General features: G+C 36.7%; 1 protein-coding gene and 2 pseudogenes across 2 annotated transcripts; 1 reads left to right on the top strand and 2 right to left on the bottom strand.

Moving 5' to 3' along the window:
• Positions 1-1,417, bottom strand: part of LOC122057969 — a 7,917-nt pseudogene extending 6,500 nt beyond the window's left edge.
• LOC122057368 (thioredoxin-like protein AAED1, chloroplastic) lies at positions 1,367-7,668 on the bottom strand. Of its 2 annotated transcripts, XM_042619439.1 has the most exons (9): positions 7,299-7,663; positions 7,062-7,203; positions 6,919-6,964; positions 6,249-6,308; positions 4,782-4,818; positions 3,784-3,863; positions 3,612-3,703; positions 2,772-2,832; positions 1,367-1,605 (listed from the first exon to the last, which is right to left on the bottom strand). In XM_042619439.1, the coding sequence occupies exons 1-9, from the start codon at positions 7,516-7,518 to the stop codon at positions 1,546-1,548; spliced, it is 798 nt and encodes a 265-aa protein (XP_042475373.1). In that variant the 5' UTR covers positions 7,519-7,663; the 3' UTR covers positions 1,367-1,545. The 2 variants fall into 2 exon arrangements, with proteins under 2 accessions (XP_042475373.1, XP_042475374.1); XM_042619440.1 differs by lacking the exon at positions 4,782-4,818 and having other exon boundaries at positions 6,263-6,308; positions 7,299-7,668.
• A 1,486-nt stretch (positions 7,669-9,154) lies between these two features.
• On the top strand, positions 9,155-10,054 carry LOC122057968 (annotated as a pseudogene).
• The last annotated feature ends 429 nt before the right edge of the window (positions 10,055-10,483 follow it).

Here is a 10,483-nt window from a genome sequence, read left to right as displayed (position 1 = left end):
TTTTAATTCTTTTCTTGGCTACCAAACAGTCTTAATGAAATTGCTTTGTTGATTATGGTCCCTAAAGTAGGACCAAGTTTCTCTTCATCCATGGAGAAGAAAGAATCTCTTCATCCATGGAGAAGAAAGAATTTCTTCATCCACCCCTAGTCCCACCTAACCATTTGATTGGACTGAGGAAGGGTATTTCAGATCATGAAGAGTAGGATTGAGAGTTTATGATAAACCTAAAATCCAATCATAGCTTCACACTACCCGCAGCCTTTATTATCACAACACAAAAGCTCTTTACTTTATTTTTAGTTGAAACAGAAATGCTTCAAAATCCAAATCCAATTTGTTGTACATTCATGTGTTTTAAGAGAAAATCCTATTGTATCCAGAGTTGGTGAGCAACTTGTGATTTTACTTTTTTGTCCTTTTAAGTTAACATTCTTATTCTTTCATTGAGAGTAAAATCTTGTCATTCCACATGATTACTAATACTATAAATCAATGGAAGTGATAAATGTACTACTAATGCAGTAAATTTCACTAAATTTAGATTTTTTATGAGCAGGAATTTATCTTGGCTGCTGTAACCAATTCTTGCTTCATCATCATGGATGCTGATACTGTTAAGATGTTCAACATGGAGTGAAACTTTTAGGAGAGGTCGCCTATAGGCTACAAGTCCTACTCCCCTTTAAATATAACTTAGTATATGGTCATCAAGACCTGGACCAATTTTCCTGCTGACCAATTTCAAGAGCATCTAGGTTACTTCAGTAATTATGCTAGCTCATTTTTCTATTCATATAAATGCTCCTTTGATACCTTTCTACAACATATGATTTGACAGGTAGATCATGTGGCAGCCGAGGGCTACATATCTAAATATGGAGGGAGCCAGAGGGCAGATGACTATAATTACCAAAATAACCCTGATTGTTTTTGGACTTGCAAAGGCTGGATCGTTAGGCAGTACAGCAAATTTACTTGTAAATACAGAAGAAAGAACGAAGGGGACAAGAAAGGAAAAGGTTTTATGAGCTGACAGGCAGGAGGGTATGCTTGTGCCTCTCTCTCTCTCTCTCTCTCTCTCATCCTCTTATAAAATGACCATAATGCCATCTTATGTACAAAACCATTACTGTCACACCTCATTGATGTGTTATTCTATACACTTTCTCAGAGAACCTCCTCCCTTACCAAAAAAACATACCACTTGAGACTTCTCTGCCCATGAGATTGTTCAGGTGAATAACTATGGTGAGGTGATCATTTTTGTACCTGAAGGCAGGATCATTTGGTAGTACAAAGTTTGGGCTGCAGAAAGTCTGTGAAAATCTTACATTTTAGCAGTATTATGGCTTGACCATGGAGCTGAAAGGAATATCTAATCTTATATACAAATGGCATATACAATGTACCCCATTGCATAACAAAGTAAATACATAGGATAGCCTATCGGATACAACAGGATTGCACTTTACTAGTGAGGACACAAATCATATTTTAGAGCAGCTTTTAACTACAAAATTAAAGGCATCCTTATGTGATGCTCTATGAGCAACAAGCTTTCAAAACATCTTCAATATCTGGATCATCTCCTGCTTCTTTGTCCTGATCCAAATAAAAGGTGAAAAGTCAAATAGTATAACAGAAAAATCATGTCAACAAAATTATTATGCAGCCAAGTGGGTACTTATGTAGTTGCTGCTAGTTTACCATATTAATCTCATTGAAGCACAGATTTATTTTCCTGATACCACTAGGATCAGTAGTACTCTACAATTTGTGGTCAGCAGCATGAGTGTTCGGTTTAGACAAAAACATGGAATTCCAGACACTACAACCCTCCAAAATCCAAAAACGGGGACATTGAATTTAATTGATCAATTATACTTGTGACATGTATTTGAGTATTTCCATAATAGGTAATCCGAGCTCCTTCTCTGAAGTGAAAGGCAACCTCACATAGGGACTGTTTGATGCTTAGATCATGGAAAAATACTCAAATCTCTTGCACATTTGTATGTTAAATAGGATTTTACAATGTAGGTAAAAAGGTAAGTTGATTGTAAATAAAACTAGGCCAAAAAAGTTCATGTGTTAACATGTATTTTAATGCATGTTAGTAAAGCAAATCAAAGGAAATAATTAAACAAGAAATTTAGGATAGAAGGAAAACATTTATGCAGGACCATGTCAGGATAGATTTAAGGGAAAAGATGCATAACAGTATCCAAACAAGCATCTAGCTGTGTCCAGATAAGTGTCCTACATGAAATATGTAGACACTTGAGATATCTACAAGGGAAAGTGTCCGATAAATCATATATGGTACAAAATGAATCCAACAGAATACCTTCTTTTAAAAAAAAAAAGGTTAGTTCATCAACCTACAACAAAAATCAAATGCAATTTTTAACCGCAGCGTTGTTATTTCCAATTTCCAAGTACTCATCATTGGTGTTTAGAGTGAATGCAGTGCCGTAGAAATTTTGAAATTCTAAGAGAAATGACTAAGTGAACCTCCAATAGCTAAAATTATATGCCATTTCCTCATGTGTGTACATGCATCTAATGCATTCTGAAATTTAACACGGAAAAAGAAAATTAGAATGGCACTTCAAAATGCGTAAATTGAATACCAAGTTGGTGAACGGAATATTTGTTCTTGGCAAGAGTTCCAGGAAAAATATGGGGTAGTAAATAAATAAATAATTTTTTGTCTGTACAGAAAGGTAGATAGACATTAAGAGAGGAGGGGCTAAAAACAAACTAACCTTGTGGATGTATGAGATGTTACTTTTACCAGGACCTGCAACAATTATTCCTCCTTGCTGCCTGTGAATGTAAGGGACAAGACATTATCTCTTTCTTGAATTCTTATTCAATTGAATGGGAAAAATAAAGTTAAAGGGATAAAAGACTCGAGCTCCTGACATATTTCTTGCCTATCCCAGTGCAATTAAAATATTGATTATTTGTATTAAAAGGACATTCAATATAGCTACAGAAGATTAATAAGTAGATGACTGTTCCAGCAAGACACACACCCCAAAAAAGAAATAGAAGTAAATGATATTGAAACTCAAATGCTTCTTTCCAACAAGCACAACTAAGTGCAAAAAAAAAAACAGTTTACTTGCTAAAACCCATTTTCAGCTGTCCACATTGCCCAACTGTATGAAATGCAACTTGGAAATAGGCAAGGCTGGCCCAACATTAAGAGATTCCGCTGATGACTGCTTAGGGACACAGACATGGCTTGTCCAAGGTCAAATAAACATATTTTCATTATAAATTAGACAGATTTCAGTCACAGCTAAGGCTAGTTAATGTTTGTATTCAGAATTTAATCTGATGGGAATTCTGCAACTAAAGTCAGTAAAATGTATCAAGGGATCAGGCTCTAACCCTTTTTTAAGCATGTGCTAGTTTTAACTAAGTCCATTTAAAATTAAAATAAACATATTTTAATTGGATGTAATGAGAAAATATCCTCGAAGTTAAATTAGAATCCATAAAGAGGTTAACAATAACTTGTCACATGCAACGCAATGATGTTTGAATCCCACAACAGAAGTGCGCATCTAATATTTGTACTAAGATGACTGACTTACCAGCCGCCTCTAGTCCTGGTGTCCTTTTCAAAAGAAAGCTCCCAATCTTGTCTATAACCTTCCATGTATGACTGTATTATCTTCAAGCCCGCCTGTGTTGTCACAAAAGTTAAGTCTATTGACAATACAAGAAGCAGTTAACAATCTCAATATTAGCCAGCCCCTAGCATACCCCTGGAGTAAACGTGGTCGAAATACCAGAAACAAAACTCAAGGCCTTGTATGATGAGTGGCTAGGATCTGCATACACTTCTGAATAAAATAAAATAAAAAAATCTGTTATTGAGCCGAAATTTGGAAAATAATTATAAACTAGAAATTGTTAAGGCATAAGGAGATAAGGAAGCATATAATATAATGCAAGGGTTTCTTATCGATATGTGATTCTGAAAAATCACTGAAGGTAATAAATATTTCAAAGTTATCCAAGGTTACTCCTGTTCTTTTAGTAGTTTCCTCTATATTATTGTTCTCTTCCTCATTTTCCATTTAGAATTACTTTATATTGCTTCTCTTCTGTCTCTTGGTTTTTATTTTATTGAACTAGCCTCTAGATAGGGTGGAAATCTCCTTGTCCTTCAATGATATGGCTCTCCAAGAAATGTTTATGCCCCTTACAAGAGAAGGTAGGGAGGCACTTCCAAGAAGTTAAAGCTCCTTCTCAGTTCTTCATAATTCTCTTGCCCTGAAATAATTTTGCTGCCTCACTTTCATAAGCTTTGTTTATTCAATTTCATGTCTCCTCTCTTCATATACTCTTTTAGTTATGAACTCTGCCCAAACTGTTCTCATTCCAAAACTTTCCCAAATTTCAAATTCCTCACAATGGTCCACCAAATAGATTTCAAGGTTAGTATCAGCTCTGCTATCTGACTGCAACCAACCAAATAAAGTTGAAGAGGGAAAATATTCTTTTTCCTTTGAGAAAATTATGAATTGTGATTGTCCAATCTGATAGACACTTAACCCAAAAGAACTGATCCTCCATGCAAGCACAAAGACCCCTCATTTATGCTATGTGTCATGATAATCACATTATAGACAGAAGTATCAATTGCAATACTTCACTACAGATATAACAATCATCCATCCTGATTATCACACATTTTATTCAAGACGTCAAATTTGCATTTTAAGTTCAGAATATGACATGTTATCTAAAAAGCATACCTCCTTGGAATTGTGTCTGACTGGAAAATACTTTTGCCTACATTAGCAAATGAATAACAGTTGAGTATATTTTAAAATAGTAATAATAATAATTAAAAAAAAATTAGTGATAGCAGTTACCCACCCCCCCAAAAAAAAAAAAAACAAAAAACCACTCTACTTACACAAATCAAAATGACTAATCAAACAACAAAGAAAGGTTGATAGGAGGAAATAACTACTAGCATTAGATAGGGGTTATTTTTTTTTTTTTTTCCTGGATGCTTTATTCATGAATAATGACAAGGCAGTGTACTCATAGATCATGCGAGTCCATCAAGGGTACCTATTTATTAAGAGACAGTTGAGCAATTCAACGGAAACATCCAACAAGGGTACCTTTTTATTAGGAGTCAGTTGAGAAATGCAATGGAAACATCCAAAAGATGGGATACATATAATCATGTGAATGCAAAGTATAAAAAAAGAAGGTGCATACATGATTGTTGAACTGTGAGCTAAATAACTGACGAAACTGTGCATTTCCTGGGTGAACATTGATGTGAAGAAGAATTTTCTTTGTTGATTTGATTTCTCTTATTTTGGGTTCCTTTTCTGTTATTTTATTAATATTTTTGTTTGGGTTAGATGATATTCTAGTTAACTTTTAGTGTTATTTCAGTTAGTTTCAGTTGTTTATATTTTATTTTTAGAAGTTGAAATAGAAGTAGGCCTACTATTTTATAAATCTTCTAAGGTCCTTCATTTATAGGGGGAGGGTGTCAAAAACTGTCCGTTTGTAATGATTTTGATACCATTTGAAAACTATTTAGTCATTTTACCAAGAAGTCTGATTGGAAGAATTATTAGCAGGGTGTCAGTCTATGACTGGATTTCTACATTTAGAGTTATAAATTTTAGTATGAACCAAAGATAGAGTCCCACTGGGAGAGCACTACGGGCAGATGGCTATCCCTCCTGCACATAAATTGTGTTTGCAGTTTTTCTTATAGAAGAAAAATGATAATCAGATGGAATGCTCAAGACCTTTTGTTGGAATTAAAAGCTCTGTCAGATGGTCCAAATGAAAAATCATTTTTTTTTTTAATTCTCTAATTCTTATATTTTCTATGATTTTTGTACTTTGTTGTTGGATCTTTTGGAGTTGTTTCTTAGTGCGATTGTAAAAGCTTAGTTTTCCAGCATGAAGATGCAGGTTCGTGCATATATACGCCGAACGTTAGCACAGACCCAACCTACCCCTAATAGGACCCTGCCAAAAGCAGGATATGATTAAAAAAAAAAAATCTAGATTACATCCCTTTAGTTTTGGATCTCTTCGAATTCTCATTGACATGTCAATTCCTGTTTTACTTTGTCATCATAAAATCCGTAAATTTATTGTTTGTTTCAGGATTTGGTTTTAGTTTAGGTTACCCCTTGGTGCCCCTCATCACACATAACAATGGAAGGTTTTTCACAATATACCTGATCAACACTACCTGGTCCAATTAAAACAAGAGCCACACCAGATGCATCCATCCTATCCTGTAAAATATGAAAGAATTATAATATCAAAACACATGCACATTTGAAAAGGAATATCTCCTAAAAAAAGAAAAAAGTTTCTATTTCCAAATCAATACACAGGTGAATAGATTACATTGACAATTAACTCTCTTATCAGACCCACCAGAGAAAATGAAGCAACATCAAGATCCTTGAAAGTGGGGTTATTGAATAATGCAGTTGGAAAAAAGAGAGAAGATCGTATAAAGCTATGAAATCAAGGATGAGATCTGTAAACGGCCTCTAGATGAACTAAATGCCCAGAAAGTCATTCAAGAATAAATTACATTTCTAAATGCTGACTAAAGTGGACTAAAATATTCATAAGGATCCTGAGAGAATAATAATTTCTACGATTTAATAATCATACATGAATGGTGTGTGGAGATATATAATTCTTTGACATTCCCATTTATTTTGGCAAATTATAGCTGGCTCTTGCTTACTAGATGTTCATACTGATCTCAGAAAATTGATGATATGGATTCCTGAGCTGACATGCCAAACGAGGAATTCACAAACCTTTTCGAACGAGGACACAACTTTGTTTAAGGGAAAGACTGAAAATGCTTTAATACACATCAGATACCTTCTTAGAAGCAAGGAAATCAGCACGCCTGCGACAGAGGACACAACTGCACGGACAGGGGAAGAAAAAAGAAGAAAAATTTTAGAGGAATCTTAAAGGGTTCTGGACAGAATAAAGCTCTTCAAAGGTAATAGAAAAATAACCCAAAATGGCGAGCAAATGCGACTACAGCTTTCCTATCTTTCCACAAATCAGATATTGGAATCGCTTTTCCATTCAAATCAAGCACTTCCACGCTATCCAACATTCTTGTGGTATCTTCGCTCACCATAGAGGATGCAGTTCCTATTCACATCAATATAGAAAAAACTTAGATCGATTTAAGATAATAAAGATTGTCGAAGGATACAGGAAAACGAAAACGAGGAGAAAACAGTTACCAGGAGAGCCAGATATTGCAGAAGGAGTAATGCTGTGTCGCCCTAGACCTGGAGAGAATAAGAATTTGGAACCTGTACTAATGACCTCTTTGGGATCTACTGAGAAGCGAAGATTCCGTTCTCTTGCAGCCTTTGAAGACAAACAAACTGCAGTAGGGTATTTCGTGTTGTTCAGCCTAACGGTGCTTTGAAACGGGATAAGACGAAGGGAAACCGCCATGGATGCTCTCAACTTCTTAAGAGATCAAAAGACTAGAAAGGAAGATGGAGCATAAGCACCTGCAATTCTGCTTAAGGTTTCCAATGGTTTCGGCCGTTGAGTTCGAAGGACGACCTTATGGTCGTTATTATTTGAGCGGTATAGAGTTTGGAACGTGGCATTTAATCCAGGATACTACATGTGGCACACTAATTTACGGCATTACCCTTTATCATTGCTGAGTGCCCCATGATTTCTTGTTGTTTTTGGGAGAGAGTTGTCCGAGCCTGAAGGCTGAAGTGTAGCCCTTCAAAAAACGGGAAAAAAAAAAAAATTGATATCCGACCCGAACTAGTCCGAGGAAATAAGTAGAAAAGCAGGTCCGCTACCCCCTTGAAGTCTCTTACAACCTACACATTCTATCTTTCTTTTTTTTTTTATTGAACAAGTTGGTCCAGATGTGGGATAAAAATCCTCTGCCAGGGAGATTGGGAGCAGCAGTGAGCATCTAATGACTATGTTGCATGTTTGGGCCCTCCCAATTGTTGGATTTCCACTATTGCTCAGTGCAGAGGATTTGACCCCCTCTCTCCTCATATATCTCTCCCCCCACCAATTTTACTTCGTTGATGGGCCACAATGAATTGATACTCGTTCATTGTGGCCTCAGAGTAACTCATCCTATTTTATCTGGGACAAAGTTTTTTGTCCAAGAACAACACCTGTGCCATAGACATAAGGGGCATGCAATGACCACTTGCCTTTTTATTTATTAAAGGAGGGAGAAAATATAATAATAAAAAGGAACAAGGTTCCCTAAAAGGCAGCATGGCCCCCTATATGCACCATTGCATGGGCCAATAGAAGCAACAATAGGAGTGCGATTTGCGTCTTTCATGAGGGGTGTGGCAGTCATTATGCCCCCACAGTATCTGGGCATAAGAGTCATGCTGTCTTTAGGAATCTTTTCTCCTAATAAGATATACATATGTGTGAGCATACGGTACACCTTCAGCTCAAAGAGCCCCCCCACCCCCACCTCTTTGAGGAAAGTGTCTCATGTTTAGGTATTAAAAGTGAGACTAGCTAAGATGGTATAATAATTATAAGAAGGGGAAATGAATGCTTCTTGGTCATCTGGTCCTATGCCCAAAGAGGGGGATCAAAATGACGAAGGTAATAATTTATTCGGCAAGAGAACGCTAACTCATGTCCCATGTACATGCCAGCGGGCATGACCAATGGAAAGGCGTGCGAGAACATCTTCAGCGTAGGGTAGTGCAATCTTTTTGCACGCGGTGTGTCTAAGCGTACACACTAGAGGGTAGTGTTCTTTCTTCTTTATTTGTAATAGTTAAATTCCAAAAGTGAAGTCAATATTGTACACTGATTACCCAAAGGGATAACGTAGTTGGTGAGCAACGAACTTGGTATGAACCGTAAACTCGGACATCCTGAGTTCGACTCCCACTAGGCACACCTTGGGCCACTCACGCGGGGGTGTTTAGTGCTCTTCACTGCTTTCAGTGAAAGTTGAATGGTTCTCATTCAACCCCGGTATGATCCGGTCCATGCAGTTGTGGAGTCAGTATAGGCCCGCGGGACTAGTCAGGCCAAAGGCTTGGATACCTGTCATTAGCAAAAAAAAAAAAAAATCATTGATGAGATAAAATCAGCACTGGAGAAGGAATGCCCAAAAATTGTGTCCTGTGCTGGTATCTTGGCTATTGCTGCTAGAGAGTCCACAGTCCTGGTAAGAACACATATCATTTTCTTCTCAAAACTATTTTTAAAAGCTGACCATATGGGAGGTCTTGCATGAATAGACTGGTGGTCCTAGCTGGGAAGTACAATTGGGAAGAAGACACTCTACAACTGCAAGCTAAAGTGGTTCCAACTACAACCTTCCTGCACCAAATTCAAGCTCAAGGGTCTCGACATTATTGATCTTGTAGCTCTCTCCTGTAAATTTACTGAATTTATGTCCTATTGGTGTTTTGAGATGTTTAGAGTTATAGAGGTATAGTGGTTATTTGGAACCTTGGATGTTTATTCGATCATATATCATTAGGTTATCTCCACCTTATAGCTTACGCCTTTGGGTTATACTGCAGGGAGCCACACGATTGGAAACTCAAGCTGCACTCATTTCAGGCAGAGGCTCTACAACCAGTCAGGAATTGGTCAGCCTGACTACTCACTTGATCAATCATATGCCGCACAATTGCAAACCAGGTGCCCAAGATCTGGTGATGACCAGAACCAGTTCTTCTTGGACTATGTCAGCCCGACAAAGTTTGATAATTACTACTTCAAAAACCTGTTAGGTTACAAGGGTCTGCTAAATTCTTATGAACTGCTCTTTACAAAGAGCAAAGAATCGATGGACTTGGTGAAGGAATACGCTCAGAACCATGAGCTTTTCTTCGAACAATTTGCAAAATCCATGGTTAAGATGGGAAATATCTCTCCATTGCTGAGATCAAGTGGGGAGATTAGAAAGAACTGCAGGAGGATCAACAGTTACCAAGCAATAGTTAGAGCCAAGACAACATAACAGTTAATGCATGTCTTGGCAACAAAGACATTATCTAATAAGAGACTCATATTTTATCTTTAAACAGTACTTGCTAAAATTATTGTGATTTCTCACCCAATTTTAAATCAAATCTTTCAAAATTTAAAGACTCTTAACCTTTTTTAGGTGATCTACACATCTATCAACTGGAAATCCAAGCAGTACGATTCTTTAGCTAAAATTCTTTGCTTGACATACTACAGCATGTAAAGGAACTGTGAAGACACCATCATTAGGGGTACCCTGCTCTTGACATATTGGACTACTGGCACAGATAAAAGACTTCAAGATTTATCTCTATACCTTAGATTTGCATTAAAATTTTAACAATATACAAGATTTTAATTTAATTACAGAATTATGATTATTAAAGTTTTCATTTTCCCTTTAAATTAACTTCACTTTGCC

This window comes from Macadamia integrifolia, chromosome 12, assembly GCF_013358625.1.
Source record: "Macadamia integrifolia cultivar HAES 741 chromosome 12, SCU_Mint_v3, whole genome shotgun sequence".
Classification (NCBI taxonomy): Eukaryota; Viridiplantae; Streptophyta; class Magnoliopsida; order Proteales; family Proteaceae; genus Macadamia; species Macadamia integrifolia.
Note: the sequence above shows the minus strand (reverse complement) of the source record. Positions and strands in the feature narration are given on the sequence as shown.

What these genes read in the sequence shown, in the direction of transcription:
- LOC122057368 (XM_042619439.1), bottom strand. Translation starts at nt 7,518, where the DNA reads ATGGCGGTTTCCCTTCGTCTTATCCCGTTTCAAAGCACCGTTAGGCTG. An exon ending in CGACCACGTTTACTCCAGGG is followed by an intron (nt 3,704 to 3,783) that starts GTATGCTAGGGG and finishes GTGACAACACAG; the next exon opens with GCGGGCTTGAAGATAATACA. An exon ending in ACATCTCATACATCCACAAG is followed by an intron (nt 1,606 to 2,771) that starts GTTAGTTTGTTT and finishes TATTTGGATCAG; the next exon opens with GACAAAGAAGCAGGAGATGA.